The sequence below is a fragment of the Corvus hawaiiensis genome, chromosome 20, assembly GCF_020740725.1.
Source record: "Corvus hawaiiensis isolate bCorHaw1 chromosome 20, bCorHaw1.pri.cur, whole genome shotgun sequence".
NCBI lineage: Eukaryota > Metazoa > Chordata > Aves > Passeriformes > Corvidae > Corvus > Corvus hawaiiensis.
Window position 1 is genome coordinate 7,946,608 of NC_063232.1, and position 18,773 is coordinate 7,965,380.

General features: G+C 56.1%; 2 protein-coding genes across 4 annotated transcripts in view; one reads left to right on the top strand and one right to left on the bottom strand.

Annotated features, from left to right (window-relative positions):
- The first annotated feature begins 18 nt into the window (after window positions 1-18).
- On the top strand, window positions 19-18,058 carry BUD23 (BUD23 rRNA methyltransferase and ribosome maturation factor). 3 transcript variants are annotated; one of them, XR_007207752.1, is made up of 13 exons: window positions 19-129; window positions 223-260; window positions 558-653; window positions 863-945; window positions 1,036-1,132; window positions 2,193-2,289; window positions 2,676-2,726; window positions 3,252-3,337; window positions 3,557-3,602; window positions 4,157-4,215; window positions 5,233-5,322; window positions 5,438-5,757; window positions 17,688-18,058. XR_007207752.1 is itself a non-coding variant. In XM_048324924.1 (13 exons), exons 1-12 carry the CDS (start codon window positions 82-84, stop codon window positions 5,490-5,492), a joined length of 846 nt encoding a protein of 281 aa, XP_048180881.1. In that variant the 5' UTR covers window positions 19-81; the 3' UTR covers window positions 5,493-5,527; window positions 5,671-5,809. The 3 variants fall into 3 exon arrangements, 2 of the variants coding, with proteins under 2 accessions (XP_048180881.1, XP_048180880.1); XM_048324924.1 differs by lacking the exon at window positions 17,688-18,058 and having other exon boundaries at window positions 5,438-5,527; window positions 5,671-5,809; XM_048324923.1 differs by lacking the exon at window positions 17,688-18,058 and having other exon boundaries at window positions 5,438-5,809.
- Window positions 6,099-18,773, bottom strand: part of STX1A (syntaxin 1A) — a 74,581-nt gene continuing 61,906 nt past the window's right edge. The window contains exons 6-10 of the mRNA XM_048324922.1: window positions 18,055-18,163; window positions 12,092-12,165; window positions 11,643-11,780; window positions 9,853-9,963; window positions 6,099-9,207 (exon numbers count right to left, since the gene is read on the bottom strand). Coding sequence (XP_048180879.1) covers window positions 9,130-9,207; window positions 9,853-9,963; window positions 11,643-11,780; window positions 12,092-12,165; window positions 18,055-18,163 — 510 coding nt within the window. The 3' untranslated portion in view covers window positions 6,099-9,129. The remainder of the gene's footprint in view (window positions 9,208-9,852; window positions 9,964-11,642; window positions 11,781-12,091; window positions 12,166-18,054; window positions 18,164-18,773) is intronic.

The following is an 18,773-nucleotide window of genomic DNA, read 5'->3' on the forward strand; positions in this document are numbered from 1 at the left end:
GCTGACTGGGCGGCGACCTCAGGCGGCGGCGCGGTCGCCAAGCAGTGACGTTCGGAAGCCGCGTGAGGTGGGGGCGTCAGGATGGCGGGCAGCGGCCGCCGGCCCGAGCACCGCGGGCCTCCCGAGCTGGTGAGCGGGGCGATGGAGGGGAACCAGGCTCCTCGGGGGCGGCCCCTCCTTGAGGTCCTGGGGCTCACCACCCCCGCTGCTCTCTCGTTACAGTTCTACGATGAGGCTGAGGCGCGGAAGTATACACAGAAGTACGGCGGGACCGGCGCTGCGGAACTGCAGGGCCGAGCGCGGCCTGTAGTGGGACGGGGAGGGGTCTCGTCATGGGGCCGGCATTGGGGGGACCCACCGGGGATGGGGGCGGTCTGTCCTGGATCCTAGTGGGAGTAGCGGGGGCCCTGCCGCGAGGCCTGGGCGGTTCGGCCCCGACATGTGGCAGCGGCGGGGAGTGGAGTGGAGAGGGTTAGATGCTGCCGTGAGGCGGTGTGGGTTCAAATCTAGCACTGTGGGGGTGTCCGCCCATCGCCCACGCTCTGCCTGTGCCTCAGCTCCCGGGTGGTGGAGATCCAGTCGCAGATGTCGGAGCGCGCTGTGGAGTTGCTGGGGCTGCCCGAGGACCGTCCGTGCCTCCTCCTGGACGTGGGGTGAGCGGGGCTTTGCCCGGTTCCATGGCACATGGAGCATCTGGGGCTGGAGGGATGCACAGGGCAAGGGGGCAGCCAGGTCCCACAGCGCCAATGTCTCTTGTGGGCTGAAGAAGAGGGACAGGCTGCTGTAACGTTGGTTGTGTCTGGCCAGCAGCAGCCTCAGACCAGCCCCATAATCCCAGCACTTTCCCCCTTCCTCCTTCTAGCTGCGGCTCAGGGCTGAGCGGGGATTACATCTCTGAGGAGGGTCACTACTGGATTGGCATGGACATCAGCCCTGCCATGCTGGGTGAGCACAACCTCCCCTGAGACCTCCACATCGCCTCAGAGACCCCAAAGGTGGGAGTTGGTTGCCTGAGATGTGTTCTGTTCTGTGCAGATGTGGCTGTGGAGAGGGAGGTGGAAGGAGACCTTCTCCTTGCAGATGTGGGTCATGGCATTCCCTTCAGGCCTGGCACATTTGATGGGTGTATCAGGTGAGTCTGTGCATTTAACTGAGCTTTCCTGATTCCCCACAGAACTGCACAGTACACATGGTGCACATCTGGTAAATCACAGGTGAGAAGGAACTGGCCGTGTCAGCCACTCTTTGCTCTGTGCAACTTGGCTCCATCACTTCAAGCCAAACCTCCAGAATTGTGGATGGTAGGAACAGCTTGTGACAGCTGTTTACCAAGGGATGTTTGTCCTTTTGTGCTGGTGAGCTAGGAATTTTGTTGAAGAAAATATAATGAAATTGGGAATATTGTCAGGATGGCTGAGACCTGCACCAAGGAGGAGACCAGAGTATGTGGCATTGCTTAGAAAGGTCAGTCCCTGGATCAAGGATTTGATGGTTGGTTTTGGGATGAAGGGGACAGAAGGACTTTTCTGCTTAGAGAACACATGGGAAGATGCAGGGACTGTCCATTGCTGAGCCAAAAGCTGTGTTTTAGATTGCTCATTGGGAATACCTGCTTGGCCAGGCAAGGGACACAGCTGAGCTCTTGAATTCTTGCCAGGAACTGTAGTGATTGGACTAGGAATGGGTTCAAGCTGAAAGGGGGAAAATTTAGGTGAGATACACAGAAGAAATTCTTCCCTGTGAGGGTGGTGAGACCCTGGCACAGGTTGCCCAGCGCAGCTGCGGCTGCCTCATTCCTGGAAGTGTCCAAGGCCAGGCTGGACAGGGCTTGGAGCAAACTGGTCTAGTGGGAGGTGTTCCTGCCCATGGCGGGGGTGGAACAAGCTGAGCTTTAAGGTCCCTTCCAACCCAAACCATTCTGTCATTCTATGATTTGAGCACTTCGACTAAAGGGAATGCCTGGTGATGCTTTTGTCCTTTAACTTATGCACCTCGTTGAGTTTTGGCATAGTGCATCTCCAGAGGAGTTTGTGTAACTGTAAAACAGAAGGCAAAGCTACACAGAGGAAATGAAATAATTTCTCTGAGGCCCAGCACATGCTTAGTACTGGAATTCAGCTCAAAGGGAGGTGGCAAGCTCTGTGAAGGAACCAATGACTCAAGTGTCCTGGGGGTCTTATTTTCCTTCTCAGTATTTCCGCAGTGCAGTGGCTCTGTAATGCTGACAAGAAATCACACAGCCCCCCAAAACGCCTCTACAGATTCTTCTCCACTCTTTACACTGCCCTGGTAAGTGCCACCCTCTACCAGCCCGGCCTCTGCTGCTCTTATGTCTTTGCTGGTGCTTTTTAGCAAGATACTTCAAGTTTTAAGTAAATGCTGCTCTGAAGCAGAACTGGCAGGAGCACCCACTTGCCTACCTTCTTGCCTGGTGCTGCTTTTCATCAAGGTTGGACTTGATGGGTCTTGGTGGTCTTTTCCAAACTTAACAGTTCCATGATTCTGTGATCCCTGGTGTTCCCCCTGTGCCTCGCTGGCTCTGTGGGCTGAGCAGCTCTCCTGGGAGCCTTGTCCTGGAGGTTTTGGGGAGGAGGGAGCTCGTCTGGGGCTGGGATGGGGTGACCAGAGAGGTTACCTGCACTGAGACAAGGTGTCACCAGGTTTATTCCCTGCAGGCCCGAGGATCCCGAGCTGTGCTGCAGTTGTACCCCGAGAACGCGGAGCAGGTACAGCCCATCAATCAGTCAGGAAGGGGTACAGAAAATCATATGCTGTTTGGGGCTCTGAATGCATTGTGTTCTTCCACATCAAGTCTCTGTCATGATTGCCAGTTGTAAAGCTCTTCAAAAGCCAAATGAAATAACCTGTAAGGAGGATACCTGGTGCAATTTCTGCTGTTTCATAGATTGTCTTGGGCTGAGCCTTAAAATTAAAGTGGCAGGACACAGTGTGAATCGGGGTTTGAAGACTGGCTGTAGTCATCAGCACTGTACTGTAACTCAGGGCTGGAAAATCCAGCCCAGTATCCCTCTCCTAGAGAATCTGCTGTGCCAGCTAACCCAGGCTAGACTGAGGAGCAGGGAATTGGTGTCTGGATGGTACTGCAGAATCAGGAAATAGGTGCAGAGCTTAGCAGGAGGAGGACCAGTCCATCTTGGGAATGCCCAGTCAGCTGTGGTCCTCCCAGAGGTCTCTTGGGCTTTCCTGGGGGATGAGTGCTAATTAACTTTTGCACCTGCTGCTTTTCCCAGCTAGAGCTCATCACAGCCCAAGCCATGAGAGCTGGATTTACAGGGGGAATGGTGGTTGATTACCCCAACAGCGCCAAAGCCAAGAAGTGAGTGCTGGATCTCTGTGTGTGTTTGGGGTGAGGCCTGGGTTTAGCAGTGATTTTTTTTTTTTTTTTTCCCCTGAGCTGTTCTCTCTCCCATTATACAGTCCTGGAGAGAGGTTACAGCTTAGATCTGACTCTGCTATAGACCATCTCAGTCTTGCCTGGGGACTGAGACTCACATGCTGAGTCCCAGGTTCATGCTCCTTATTCTTGTTCTTTCAGGTTCTTCCTCTGTCTCTTTGTTGGGACATCAGGCACGTTACCAAAGGTGAGAACCTCCATGAGGCAGCAGAGCTGCTGTCCTGGCTGCTGGGTGATATGGAAGAGCTGTGAGCATTGTGAGAGCCAAACAGCTCTGTGAGTGCAGATGTGACTTTATTTACACATTTTCTGCCAGTCACCAAGCCCTGCTCTCATAGAATCACAGACTGGTTTGGGTTGGAAGAGACCTTAAAGCTCAGCTTGTTCCACCCCCCGGCATGGGCAGGGACACCTTCCACTACACCAGGTTGCTCTAAGCCCTGTCTAACCTGGCCTTGAAAACTTCGAGGAATGCGGCAGCTGCAGCTTCTCTGGGCAACCTGTGCCAGGGCCTCACCACCCTTCCAGGGAAGAATTTCTTCCAGTATCCAATCTAACCCTGCCCTTTTTAAAGCCATTCCTCTGGCATCTACTTTTTTTGCCATGATTTCTGGAAGACCAGTTTGTTCCTGCTCTGGTCCTTCCCCTTGCAGATCCCTGCATTCCTCTTAGTTTTGATGGGCTGACTAATAGCTGTGCCTGGTCCAGAGGAGAAGACAACTTCCCAATTTTGCTTTCCAGGGCCTTGGTACCGAGTGTGCCAATGAAGAGCCGCACCAGGCAAAGTTCACCAATGAGAGGTATCACATGGGGGTGAGGCTGCAGGTTCTCCCCAACAAGGAGGGGGGGCTTTGAGGGCTGGGTTTTACTGGGGACCACAGTGCTGCTGTGGGAGAAGCAATGGGAGGGGAAGGACAGGGAGGACTCTTAGCAGCCCAGAAGAGAACTGCTTTATCTTCCCAAGGGCCTGGACACAGGGAACAAGACTATCCCAGGGCTCTTCCATGGGGTTGTAGGTGCTTACCCTAGGGCTGCACCTGAGCAGTCAATCAGGTGTGCTTTCTGTCCAGCACTGGGCTCTCCAGCTGGGGCCAGCAGTGTGGGAATGTTTTCAGGGCTCATGGTAGAGGCATGGAGGCAGGCTGCTGTGCCTGAGTCCTGGCCTTCCCTTTTTCCTCCTGTCCAGGTCTTTGCTCAGCTCTGCTTAGCTGTGGCCTGGGGGGTTTCTACTGCTGGCCAGGTCTCTTCCCACGGCAGTGGTGCAGGCAGGAGCCCCTCTTGCAGCCAGTGGGAGAGACAGAGAACAAAAACCAGAGGAAAGTTGTCGTGGCTGCTAGGAGCTTGTGGCTGCCATGTTTTCCTGCCTCTTACATTGCTGTTCTCTGCTTAGTCTAAGGGGTATCTGGTCTTGGAGGGCAGTAGCAGAGCTGGGAACTTTTTAGGAAGCCTGACTTTGTCTGCCTTGTTTGAAGTAGAGCAGACAAGGGGAAGGTGGTTGAGCATGAGCCTATAATCCCCTGAATTCCCAGAGTGCAGCATGCTGCTGGTGTGACACGGGGTATGGCATGGGGGTGTGCTGGACTGCTGCAGTTCATAGGTCAGCATCCCTCAGCTCCAAGCCAGGGCTGGAATCAACCTCCTCCAGTGTGTCTGGAGTTTGGCCACATGTCCCAGTGCTAGCTGAGCCTCTTGTCTAGGGGTGGTGGGAGGGAAACTGGCTACTTTTGTGACCCAGTTCTGGGTGACAATCCTCCAGGGCAGAGAGATGTGTCCTCACACCTAAGTTCCTCTCCAGCTGCTGTCCACTTTCCCCATAGGACACGATTCAGAAATGTCAAGGGCAAGTCTGTAAAGAAAAGCCGGGACTGGATCCTGGAGAAGAAGGAGCGTAGAAGACGCCAGGGCAAGTGAGTCCTGCCTCAGAGGCTGGTCTGGCCTGCTGTCGCCTGCCACAAACCTGCTCCCTTCCCCTCCCAGCATGACCTGCAGGTGGTGCTGAGCTGTTCCCTGCTTTTCCCCCAGGGAGGTGCGAGCAGATACAAAATACACGGGTCGGAAGCGCCGTCCTCACTTCTGAATTGCTCTGGACACTGCTGGCATGGAAGGTGGCATGTGAGTGCCTCCAGCGAACCCTCCTGTGGATGGCACCCCATGCCTGGGCACTTGCTGGGACTGGTCATTGTGGCTCTTGAAGGTGCAAACTGGCTCAGGTGCTGCCAAACAGCAAAGCTTCCGGTCCTGTTTCCCTGGTGAAGGTGCAGACAGTGCTCTGGCCGCTTGGGTGTCTGCAGTGCCATCCCTTGCCTTACCTTCCCGAGTGCAGTGAGCCAGCTGAGCTCCAGGTAAGCCAGGACATGATACCCAGTTCCTCACTAAAGAGTCAAAGAGTTGGAAGTGTTTGCTCATCTCCTGCGTCCTGCCCTTGGCACTGGGAGTACTGAGGGGGGAATATGGTACCTCATTCCCTGCCAGCTTCCCCTCTGCCTGCAGAGGATCCACACTATCAAAGTGGATCCATGAGGACAAAGTTGCTCCTGGTACAAGTGTTATTCCAGTAGCCATTTGCTCCTGTCGGTGCTTGGTGCCAAGCCTACCGTTTGCTTTAGGGCTTCCAGGGTGCTGGGGCTGACTGGATCAGCCCTACCTCCCTTCCCTTGAAGCAAGGAGAGGTGCCACCCAGAGCTTTACAGTTACAAATGTTTATTCTACATAAAAATTCCACAAAATGGGAAGCTGTTTTGCACCCAAAGCCTTGGGAGAAGAAAGGGATGGTAGCAGGGAGGGAAAGAGGGAAGGAGGAGAGAGGCAACATACAGTGTTATCCAGCCCAGTGAGACAGAGCAAGCCAGGGTCAAGATCCACATAGAAAACAAGGACACTTAGCTCACAGTACAGCAACAGTAGAACTCCACGGGGGGCTCGGAAAGCCTTCAAGTACATTAATTACAAAAAAAACCCAATCCCCAGTTCAAGTGCAAGCTGTGCGTGCCCCACACTGCTCATGGAATACTGCATCAACAGGCTCCCGTCACGGGGAGGGTGGGTGGCACTTGGAACAGAGGTGGTGGAACCCAAAGAACAAGCAGGTGTAGGTTGGGGGCTGGAAAGAAAAGGTGAAACGTCTTCCCAAAGCACAACCACACTTGGTGATTTGGTCTGTACATGCAATGACAGGTAGGTAAAAAGGAACTCAGTGGGGCTTCCCGTAGTGCAGGGGTAATTATTGCACCAAAACACCCTCCCCTCACAGCGAGGACAGTGTGAGCCTGCCTGTGGGACAGCAGTGGTAGCCTGCTCCTCATCTCCCTTGATTCTTGACCCCAGCACCACTGCTGCCCACAGGATCCCAGCAAAGTGCCAGCGGTCCTGACTGGCCCCATCCGACTCCTGCTGCTGTGGGGGCTGCTGGCAGTGGTGGTGCCAACAAGGAGCAAGAACCAAGAATCCCCCTAAGTGCTGTTCCTGGTCTTGTGCCTTGACAGGGATGCCACAGCCCTGATGTCAGGTGAGCTTGTGCCACTAAAGCTGCTGCTTGGAAGAAAAAAAAGTCACCTTGTGCTAGCAGTGGGCATGGCTGCAGGGCAGGAGCCCGGGAGGAGGGTTTTCCTGCCTTCCCAGTGTTATTGCTTCCTGGAGGGGCCCTGGGGCTCTTGCTGGCCTGGCAGAATGAGCATGGACAGCAGTGCTGACAGGAGCTGCTGACAGGAGCATGGTCACTCCCTTTTCCTGCAGCCAGATGTCCCTCTGGAGCAGAAACCTTGCCTGCATGGTCCTGGTGCCCCAAGCCCTTCAGTGCACATAGGCTGCAGTGCTGGAACTCACATCGGTTGGTGTGGGACTGTGAAAGAAGGGGGCTTTGGTTGTTCCCATGGCCGCACCCTGAGGTGCTTGGACTGGGCAGTGCAGGGAACCAGGCTGGACCCTCTTCCCAAGGGCAGCTGCATGCAACAAGGGGCTGTCTGGGGGAAACCTCGGCAGAGAAGGATCTGTGTCAGGGCTGCTGCTGGGCAGGGCTGGCCCTGGGGGAGGCAGCACTCTGTGGCTGCAGCCATTGTCTTTCCCCTGCACCCAGGGGCACCACACACAGCCAAGTGCCCTGAATCACAGCACCATGCCAGCTTGTGGAGCAGCCTTGCCCTGGTGCTGGTGGGAGCTGGGAGGTGATGCTGCCTGAGACTGGAATACTGGCTGCCATCAAGTGTCCCTTTTCTACTACCAGCACCTGGGCTGACAGCCAGCCCCTGTCCCAGTGTGGCAGCGAGCCTGGCCTACCTTGGGACTCCTCTGTGCTGCTTTGGCATGTGCACAGGCCAGCCAGAGCCCTGGGGTCTCCAGAGGAAGGTGGGGGCAGAGCCTTGTCCCCAGCCCAAGGGAAACAGGCAGTGGCAGCACTGAACCCCCCTGAGCTGCCAGTGGGCTTGGACCCCACGGCAGCTGCATCCATGTCACAGGCATAGCAGAGGACACAGGGCACCCAGGTTGTCCCATGGCACCCCACTGAGAGCAGGTGCCTCACTGGATGGCTGGGCAGAAGGGCACTGTACCAGCAGCAGCAGCAGCAGGGTGCCAGGACGTGGAAGAGGCAGTCAGGCAGTGGCCTGTTCAGGACCGGGTTGGATACAGGAGGAAGGTTTCTACTCCTTGTTTGCAGGGGGCTGGATGCAGCAAGGGCTGCTTCTGCGACCACAACAGGAGAAAGCCCAACTGCCTCCAGCCCCCAGCCACGAGTATGGAAAAGCAAGTCTGGAGCAGCCCTGCTTGCAGGTGAGTGCTGCCAGGGGCTGTGGACATCAGCAACAGCCCCAAACCGCGGTGGGCAACAGGAGCCAGGACCACCATGTGCCAGGGCTGAGAGCACAGTGATGAGGCTGTGTTGCAGGGTGAGCAGCCAGTGAAATTTGCTGGCCTTAAGACTACCCATGCCATCCTGCCCTGTCAGGCCAGCATCCAGGAGCAGCACTGGCCCCCACATGCCGTATTCCTGTCCCCAGGCAACTGTGATGGCCCCAAGCAGCAGCTCCTTATTCCACACTGCTTCATCAGGCACCCACCACCTGCAGTGGCATGTCCAGCCCTTGACACCCTACTGGGGTGAGGGCTCATGTAGGGAGGGGGCAGCCCTGCCACCAGAAGAATGGCAGGGATGGAGCCCCAGAGCCAGACACAGTCACTGGCCAGGCAGGGCTGGGCAGAGCACACCCCTGGGGAAGGGCCCCGAAGAGAAGCAGCCCAAGGGAAGGTGTTTGCAAGCATAGATGCAGCTGACAGACATGAGAGTTCAAGGTGATGGGCAAGCTGGGGAAGTTGACTGGGCATCATACTCCCAAGGACCCCTAACACCCATCATCGGTCCCTCCTCCTTCTCAGCTGTCACTAACAGACTGCCCATCACAGGAGGAGCAGCAGTGCCCAAGGGCATTTCTGTTCCCCACCTGGTCCCAGCCAGCCACCCAGCCTGGAGCAGTGATGAGAGCTTGGGTTCCCCCCCAGGGTCCCCCTTGCGCCCATCACCTGTCCCCCACCTGCGCCCCAGGGCCGGAGCTCCCTCCACACAGACGCACCGCACCGCACACACAGCGTCACAAACAACCATGCATTAGAAACTGAAATGCTGCTGGGAGGCTCCGGGGCTGCGTGGGTTGCTCCGGTGTGGCTGCAGCCCCATGGCACGCGCGGCTCCATCCATCGCACACAAACAGTCCTGTGGGGTGAGTCTAGCCGAAAATGCCGCCGAAGGTGGAGGCGATGACGATGCCCAGGATCACACAGCAGATTATGATCATGATCTTCTTCTGCTCAGGTGTCCCAGCAGCAGTAGGGAGAGAGGGGAGGGAGCATGGTGAGTGTTGGGGAAGGATGGACCCAGGAGCTTGGAACGGCAGTCTGTCCTGTTCCCCTTTGCCCGTGGTGGGCTCTGAGCAGCACCTTGGAAGCCAGAAGGGCTCTGGCAGTCCTGGGCAGGGATGGGCACCCCTGCTCCTGCTTCAGCCCTGGGTTGGCAGAGCTGAGCTGGTGGCCCTCAGGTCCCCAAGCTGATACGGGACCAGATGTTGGAAGCAGGACAGGCACCTGGCACTGTGCTCAGGGTCTGAGCTGGCCCATGATCTTTCCCTACTTTTTTTTGCAAGGGACGTGGCTCTCACAGCTTGCCTGGTCCGGGGGTCCACTTTGTCCCTTTTCCTCCCCCCAGGCAGCACCCCTGCCCTACGGCTCATTGTCAGCTTTCACACAGTCTGTGCTGGGAGCTCTGCCTCAGCTGTGCAACCCTCAGGTTGTGGCCTGGTCCCAGTGGTGTGGGGTAATGTGGTCCCTGGGCACCTGCAAAGTTGTGCCAGGCTGCCTGGAGCAGGCAGAGTGCCAGCCGGGCCCTGCCCCTGGGATGGAGGTGTCAGCAGTGCAGGCAGGGCAGATGGGCCCCAGCCAGAGCCGTGACTCACCCGTCTGGCTTTGCTCTGGTACTTCACCGCTTTTTTGGTGTCGGACACAGCCCGCTCCACATAGTCCACTGAGTGCTCCACGTTGTACTCAATGCGGTCAATCATTTCTCCCTGCAGAAGGAGGAAACAGCCCACGCGCCCGCACGCGTGCACATGTGAGCTCCTTCCTGCTCCGCTGCTCTCTGGCTCCGGGTGGATGCTGCCCTGCCCAGCAGCCCTGCATGGAGAAAAGCACTATCACAGCTGCCTGTGGGCACTGGGTGTTTCCTGGGGTGCCCTGGCGTGCAAACTCTGGACTGCATGCCCCATCTCAGAGGATCTCTGTGAACATCCCATCAGGGAGACAAGCAAGGGTGAGAGACAAGGGAGTCTCCAGCCTGGTCCTGGCACTGACCTGTCCAATATCTCAGGTGACATCAAAGCCACAACTGGATCTACACCAGCACCACACCATGTGTTGCTGAAACCAAAGGCATGGCAGGGAGCAAGGACAGCACCAGTAGCACCACGTGGGATGCTCACGAAACCATGCACATGCAGGGACCAGGGACCACTGCTCCGATCCACACAAGCGCCACACTGAAGGCAGGAGGGTCCAGAGAAAGGCCAGCTGAGATTGCAGGGCCCTGCAGGGATCTCTGCCCCTGCTGCAGGGGAAGGTTGTGAGTGGGGGCTCCTGTGGGTGTGGGGACATGGGTTGGGGTGAGCTCCTCCAGCCTTGTTCACCTCCTTTGGCCCCATCCTGACCAAGTAGGGAAACAACCAAGTCCTGCAGCAGCTGGACAAGGTTGGCAGGAATGGGAGGTTTGAAGCACTGTGTCCTCCTGCATGGCATGGAGGGAATTGGGGCCACAGAGCCATGGGCTGATAGCTAGCAACTCTGCAATGCTCATTTCTCAACCTAATGCTGGAGAGCACAGGGAGGACAAACCTTGAGGCCCAGGGGTGCTGAGCACTGAGCCCCACCCGCTGCTCCCTGTCCTGCGTAAAACTGCTGCTGCTTCTCCCTGCCTGTGCCATGCCTGGAGCAGAGCAGAGCTGCCAGCACTGCTGCCTGCCCAGCACCCCTTTGTTCCCAGCAGCTCTGAGCTTCTCACCCACAGGACAAGGGTGCTGGCGCCATCCAGCGCTTAGAGTGGGGCAGGGAATCATGAATTCCCGGCATGTGTCCCCCATGGCAGACAGGACAGGCCACCAACGCCACTGTGCCCCAGTGACCCTTGCCGTCCTGCCAGCGGCCATCCCAGCGCCACACAAGCGGCAGCCATGCAGGAGCAGCCATGCAAAGCAGAGCATGCAGCACCACGGGTCTCAGCCAGTGGGCCTTTACCTGCCACCGATGTCTCCTCGGGCCATGGCAGCATGGCGGGCAAGAAGGGGGGTGAGCAAAGACACAAGAGCACGTGCCTAGCTGAAGGGACTGGTGCCGTGGGCTGGCAGCACAGCCGAGGGGGCACCCTGAGCTCACCCACCTGGGCCTGGTGCTCCAGGAAAGATGAAGAAATCTCCCCCTGCATGGCAGCCACCCACTGCCCTCCTTCTGAGCCCCTCACTGAACCTCCCACCCCACACACACAGCACGCCAGCTCTGGGGTGCCAGGCAGGTGGTTCCAGCCCTGGGGAGCCCAGTTCAGCCCCACTAGGAGCCATGCTGGTCCTAGATGTGGTTTTTCCTCTCAGCACCCACCTAGGCAGGGGAGCACTGCTCTCCAGCTTCCCCACCCACCACAGGGAGCCCCATTTCCCTCCAAGCCCTTCAGGTGAGCCCCTGGGCTGCACCATTACCCCACCTGGCTCTCCACCAGCATGGCCATGTCCATGAACATGTCGTGCAGCTCTCGGATGCTGTTCTCCAGTTTGATGATCTCGCTGTGCCGTGTCTCAATCTCATTCAGTGCCTGCTTGGTGATGTTTGAATCCATGATGATCTGCAAAGAAAATAAGGCCACTGAGCACCCTGCTCAGCCCCAGCTCTGACACTGGAATTGGGGGCACTAAGAGAGGGATGAGCAAGAGCTACAGAGCCCTTCCAACCACCCCAAGGCAGCTAGTTTGCAGCAGGATGCTGGGATGCAGACTGCTCCAACAGCATCCTCAGGCCAGACCTGAGCCCCTAGGCCCCCCTCCTGCATGGGCTGTGTTCATTACTGGCGTACTGAGGCCACTGTGGCAGCACGTCCACCAGCCCATCCCCTGGGCTGAGGGGGCTGGCTCAGCTGCAGCTTGTGCCAGTGCTTACCCCAGAGGAGAAGATGGCCGGGTTGCCGCTCTCCAGCATGTCCTCCAGCTCCTCACTGGTGGTGGTCCTGCCAGCTGCAACAACACAACAAGAGGTTAGCCAGGAGCCCCCTGTCCCCATCATGGGTCCCACAGCCCCACCACAGGGCTCTGCTGGCTTCATGGTATTTTTCCCATGAGTGGAACAGAGCAAAGCTTTCAGCCCCAAGAGCATACAGGGCAGTTTGAGGGACTGCCCTCCCACAGCCTGGCTCTGACACCTCTCATTTTAAGGGCATCAAGCTGCCAGCTTGGCCCAGCTCACACAGGAACATCCATCTGTCCCTCCTGGACAAACTGACTGCTCGTGCAGGGCAGGGAGCAGTGCTAAGGGACCAGCAGCCACCAGCATCCATGGTGGCTGTGAAAGAGGAGGGATGGGCAACAAGCCACAAGCAGGCATGTTCTTGTCAAACCCTGTCCCAGCCAGTTCAACACCTTGAGGGCACTGGGCTCAGCTGGACTGCCCAAGTTTTAGCCCTGCTGCTGTGTGACAGAAGCCAGGCTCTGTCCTTCCCCCTGTGGCAAAACCTCTGGGGACCTCCAGCCCCATGGCTCCTCTGGAAGCAATTCACCCACAGCACGTGGTTCTTTTCCTTCCCTTACCCACTGCATACAGTGGAGAGAGATGCTGATCACTCCATGGGTGACACTGATCCCTGCATTAACTGCAGTGTATTCTTTGGGCTAGCAGCCATGTGGGACATGTGGAATTACAGCCAAATAGATGGAGATGCTGGGCAGGGCACTGGGGCTGCCCCGTGGGATGGGGAGGGTGAGCAGGTCACCTGAGACAGGGCAAGTGACACCCGCTAGTGCAAACGGGGCAGTCAGGCAGGAACAGCTAATGAAGTGACTCCACCAAGCTTGATGAAACCAAAACCTGCAGGGCAGGGCTGGGGTCTGTAGATACTCCCCTGTGACACGCTGCCTGCAGCCAGTGGTACTGAAAAGGACCTCCAGGATGAATGCAGGGCACCTTAGAGTAGGGGAATGGAGCAGAGCGGATCACAGCTCCCAGACCCATGGGCAGAGGTTGGAGTTCTGTGTGAGGCTGGTCTAGACAACTATGACCTGGTAGTGACCCTGAAGCCCTGAGAAGCTGCTGTTTTGAGTCACAAAACCAGCTTGAGCCCTGTCTGTGCCCCGTGAGAGTTCACAGATGCATGTGAGGCCTGAGCTTTGCCATCTGCGTGCTCACGGACCTCAGGATCAATCACCCTCCCCACCTTCCCCAGCTCTGAGAAGAGGCCACAGCCCTTTTCCAGACACTGTTACATGTTTTAGGGTGACAGAGCATCACTCCCACCAAGGATGACCCATGACACCCCCTTGCCACCTTTCTTGCCTGTTGGTTCCTTGCTCTGGGCTGACACTGCCCTGCTCCCAGGAAGGGAGAACAAGGGACCAAGCAGCACAAATTTACAAACCCTCCTGTTGATGTGCCCAGCTCTCATCAGTCACTGGCCCAGTGATAAGGAGGAGTATGCCAGGTGCTGTCCATGGAGAACTACTTGCTCTGCCAAATGCCAGCCCTCAAGGCAGTCCTGAAGGGCAAGCAGTGCGATCAGCTCCAGGAGATGCCATGTCTCTCATGGGCAGAGGTGGGGTGGGATGCAGGATACACGTTCCCATCCTATCCTTCTTGTTGCCTCATTCCCCTGATGCAGAGCACAGGGCTGGTAAAAGCTGTGTCGAGGTGAAGGATGAGAGCAAAAGCATCAAATGCAATGCTGGCCTGGCCAAGGGCCATGACTGCTCAAGAACTTGCTTTAATGCTGAGCCAAAGCTTGGGACTTGGAGGCTGCACCTCACCCCTGCCATCCAGCACAGTAGATGCCGAAGGCCGCTGCCTCCTAACCAGGCTTCCTGCTTTGGCTTGCTGGTCTGTCATTAGCTCCTCCACAGCAGTAAAATCAGCTCAAAGTGTCCTGGGTACCTGCCTGATCTATTGCTCACATGACCACAGGGCTGTGGCACAGCCACAAATGGGAGGGAAAGGATGGAGCCACTGCAAGGTAGCACCAAAGGAGAAGAGCCTGGGGGAACACTCCTGCCCCAAAATTTGGTGAAACATTGGAAAATCCTGAGAATTGGACCTGTGCCTCCCCAGAGAGCTCCAGAGTGCATCTGCCTCTTACTTGGCATCTCTAGCAATTAAAGTTTCTTGGGGGGAAGCAGCTCTGCCAACGAGACAAGAAGCCCAGAGCATGGAGGGAGCTGGAGAAGCAACGTCAGGTGGCAGGGAGAGAACAATGAGAGACAGTGCCCAGGTCACACTGCTGCAGGGGCCATCAGAAACTCTGGGACAGGTGGACATGAAGACACTGAGACTTCCCACCTCAAGGCACAGTCCTTGGCCCTGTAATGCCCAGCTGGAAAGAGTGACCATCCCCATGGACCAGCTTCCAGGGGATGTGGCAGGAGCAACCCTGTTAGGGTGTGGGGGAAGCTCCCAGGGAAGCCTCTGGTGCCATAGCTCAGTCCCACAGCCCAGCTGACACTGGATGCCAGTTTGCCCAATTCTGCATGCGGATGGTCTATAAATAGGGAAGGTACCTCAGGGCTGAAGGAGTCCAACATGCCATGACCAAATTCAGGGCTCAGCTGGGCTCTTCAGGCTGGCAGCATCCCTTGGGCTGGCAGCATCCCTCCTCCCAGCAGCAGGGCTGCACAAACACCAGCAGAGCCACAGCTGGGGGCTCACTCCAGACATGCTGAGGACAAGGCACCTTTCCAAGGCTGGGATCCTCTGCCTGGAGCTGGCTTTTAAGGTCTTAATAGACACAAATCCATACAACTCATTAAGAGATGGATAAAGCTGTCCTGTCTGCCTGCGTGTGAGGTAACAGGGTATGACTGACTGGCCCACCTGGCTGTCACCCAGCTCAGACAGGCCTGGCACTGCCCATGCTGGTATCAGGATGAGAAGGATTCAGCTACAAAACCCTGCCCAGCACATCCCAAAGTGCCACCCATCTCCTTGACCCTCAGCATCTGCACTCAAGATAAATCCCATGGTCATTCCTGAGATGAAAGTGCCACAGGAATCCTAAATAAGCTCTGAGGTAGCCCAGATGAGCTGCCAAGGCCAGAACAGCCCCCAGACTCTCTTGGCTCAGGGTGGGATGCACCCACAGCTCATTGTTCTGCACACCAGTTCACCTGGTCTGGCACAGCAGGGCCTGATGAAATCTCTAGTGCCCTCAGATACAGGAGATGCTTTATTTTTGTCTCCTCAGTTTTGCAATAACAAAATTGTCCCTAAAAACAAGCAGCATCTCTGCAGCACCTCCATGGCTTCAGTTGCACACCCACCATGGAGAGCAGCTCCTCCAAGCTCCAAATCCAATTTCTCTGGGAGCAAAACCTAATTAGATTTAAGATATAATTTCTCCTAATGGACAAAATGGAGAGGAAAAAAGCAAGGGAGTGACACCTCTCACCTCAGGCAGTGTGGAGGGGGACATGGCTCCTGGCAGCAGATGTGGAGCACGGCTGGGGTGGGGGTACAGTCCAGCCACTGTCCTGGTGTCACCAACTTGAGGACATGGCCATCCTGCCATCCCTCCATGACATCTGGAGTGTTTAGGAGCAGAGAAGTGAGTAAAGGTGGGGTGGAGAGGAGAGGAGAGGAGAGGAGAGGAGAGGAGAGGAGAGGAGAGGAGAGGAGAGGAGAGGAGAGGAGAGGAGAGGAGAGGAGAGGAGAGGAGAGGAGAGGTGCTCCTGGGTGGGCAGCGTGATGCTGATGGTCACCAAGGCACAACCTCTGGCACACACAGACAGCAGTGCCTACACAAGGAGAAGGGAACAGAACCACACAGGGCTGTGTGGAGCCCCAGGGGGTGCCTACAGCCCCGGGGCAGTGACTCTACATCATCACCTCTGCCACAGAGCCAGATGTGGTGAGGATGGAGAAACTTGCTGGGGAGCCTGCCCAGAGCAGCTGAGAAGCTCCTGCTCTCATACTTTAAAACCCGAGTGATTTACTGGCTTTGCTGTCAGAGCTCCCAGCACTTTCTATCTTTGGATTCCTCAGCTGAAAATGAGAGCTGTGGAATTCTGTGCAGTCTCCACATCCCATCTGTTCCAAAGAGCCTGCGCAGGTGCCCCTGGGGCAGCTGGGGCTGAAGGTGCTGGCTGGGACACCCTAGACCAAGTAGAGCCCCTGCCCAGGCAGCACTCCTGGTAAAACCTCCATAAGCTGTTCCTTTTGATGAGTCTTTTTTCTGGGAGATATTTATTTTCCACCATCCTGATGGGAGAATCCAGCTTTGGCAAAGGGCTGTGCAGAGGACTATGTCCCTCTCCAGCACAGCCCCATCCCACCTCTGCACCTCCTCCACACCTCCATCCTGAAGGGAACAAGGGTCCCTTGCTGTCAGGAACTGGGACACCTCCCCTACACATCGGGGGCTTCATGGGGACTCCTGAGCAGCCCTTTCCCTACACCCATCGGGCTCTGTCAGGCACTGACAACCTGGCAGGATGGACAGAGCAGACACAAGAATAACAGTGTATCTTCAGAATTTAAGCAGAGTAGCAGAGCCCTCCAAAATCCAGCAGGAGAACAAGAGGAAGATTTCTTTCAGGTCTGCATCCAGTCAAGGACATGGCTTAGTCCTTCCAAATCTCCTCTCTCAGAGGGAGGCACATGGATACCTCAAATTCCTGTTCACGTGACAAGCCACTCCTCAGCAGTCAACTGCAGGGTGATGTTGGCTGAGGAATGAGTCAGGCAGCTGGAGCAGTGACACATCCTGCTTTACAGCAAACTGGCAAGCTCTGGTTGAGCCTCATGTCAGTCAGCCTTCCTGTCTAGCCTTCCCGTCCAGACATCAGAAAGACAAATCTGAACAAAGATTAAGGCTTGCACAGCTCTGTCTCCTTCCAGCCCTCCACAGAAATTCCCATACCCCACAGCACCCAGATTCCCAGACCCATGAAGCACAGGTGACCACCAAGGACATCAGTCTGACTCACAGATCTCCTCTCATCATTCACAGTGAGTTGTTGGAGGAAAGAAAACCATCCATTTGGTTGTTAGGGAAAAAAAAAAGGACTAAGTTCAGATCCTTCCATTCTGAGCACAAACCCCACAACATGTCTGACAGTGAGATCATTTGCAAAAATCTTTTTATCTCTGCATGCCCTGACTTCCCCCTTGCTTATTCCCCTAATTACATGGTTCTTCTTTGCTGGGAGATAACCCCATTGCTCTAAACTATCCAGGTATCACTGATTGCCCAGAAGAACCATAAGGAGAGTGTTTTTCTAGACAGGCAGGACCGAACTTCTCCTAAGTGATGGGCTCTGGGTGACTCAGAGATCTTAGTGTCACAGTAGTGTCACCTGGGTGAGGTGTCACCAGCCTCAGAGGTGTCACCTGGGGTCCACCCTTGGCCAGACAACATAATGGCTGCTAAGAGCCATCAGGTCCTGGGCCCACAAAGGTGCCTGGGGCCACTGAGGCTCCTGCTCTTCCTGTGCAAGGGAGACCATCAGGAGCAGGGAGTGCTCCAATCTCAAGAATTCCCTTCTCTCTTTTCTCTGTTTAGCTTAGTTCATCCATGAAGAAGAGCACCCTGAGGAAGGACAAATACACACAGGAATCAGGATTTCCCATGAGCTTCTTTGAATTAAAAATTAGCTGCAAACACAGAAGAAATTCCTCTCCTTCTGATGCCTGCTCTTTCTCTGCAGCGTTTTGGGATGTACTTTGCTGGGCGTACTTTGCCACTGAAACTCAAGGTACCACCCCATGCCCATCTCCCACAGAAGCTGTGTTCCAGCCACTCCCATAGGCTCTTGTGCATCCCAGGTTTGCCCAGCTGTGGGAGTGGCTCTGATCCACTGGGAGCCAGTGCAGGATGTGGCCCCATGGCACACACACCCCAGCTGTGTTCCCACTCCAGGTTTACTCACTGATCTCCAGCTGCCTCTGGATCCTGCCCTTGCAGCGCTCCCGGTAGTCAGTCTGCGTGGCATTGTACTCGGACATCACCTCCACGAACTTGCGGGACAGTGTGGAGTGCTAAGAGGGAAGAGAAGGAGAGAAGGAGCTGAGGGTCCCATGGGAGGGAAGGCTCAGCCCTGAGCACCTCCAGCCACCCCAAAAGCACTTCCAGCCCAAATGCTGCTCCAGTGAGTGTGACAGAGCACAAGGCGGGCAGGTGGCAGCAGGTGACACGTCCCCAGGGGAGTGGACCAGAGGCATTGTCTTGGGGTGACTTTGTGATGTGTATCCCCTATCGCTGCCCCATGCCCAGAAATTAATTTTGTGCCTTTCTGTGCCTTTAAACTGAGCCTGAGAGGGGGAAGAGACAAAACCGAGGGAACTTTCTAAGCAGTTTGTTTTCACGTTTTCAAGGACACAGAGATAGAGGCAGCTCTGTGTTCAGCTGTGGCGGCAGAGCGAGAGTGGGGAAAGCACCCTGCTTGCTTTCAGCCAGTTTTTCAGCTCCTTTTTCTTTCTCCAGGGAGAGACATAGAGTTGAACTTTTGTTTTCCTGGGACTTTGTTTTTTCTTTTTTTTTTCTCTGCTGGGCTATTTCAACACCAGAATACATCGGGAGGAACTTCCACCGAGGCCTTGGCCCTGGAGGTGGGCCCACCACCCCTTCCCAGCCCCAAGGAGGGGGAGA

Coding starts and splice junctions, on each gene's coding strand:
- BUD23 (XM_048324923.1), top strand. CDS start 82: ATGGCGGGCAGCGGCCGCCGGCCCGAGCACCGCGGGCCTCCCGAGCTG. Junction 130..222: donor ACCGCGGGCCTCCCGAGCTG/GTGAGCGGGGCG, acceptor CTCTCGTTACAG/TTCTACGATGAGGCTGAGGC. Junction 5,323..5,437: donor CGTAGAAGACGCCAGGGCAA/GTGAGTCCTGCC, acceptor CTTTTCCCCCAG/GGAGGTGCGAGCAGATACAA.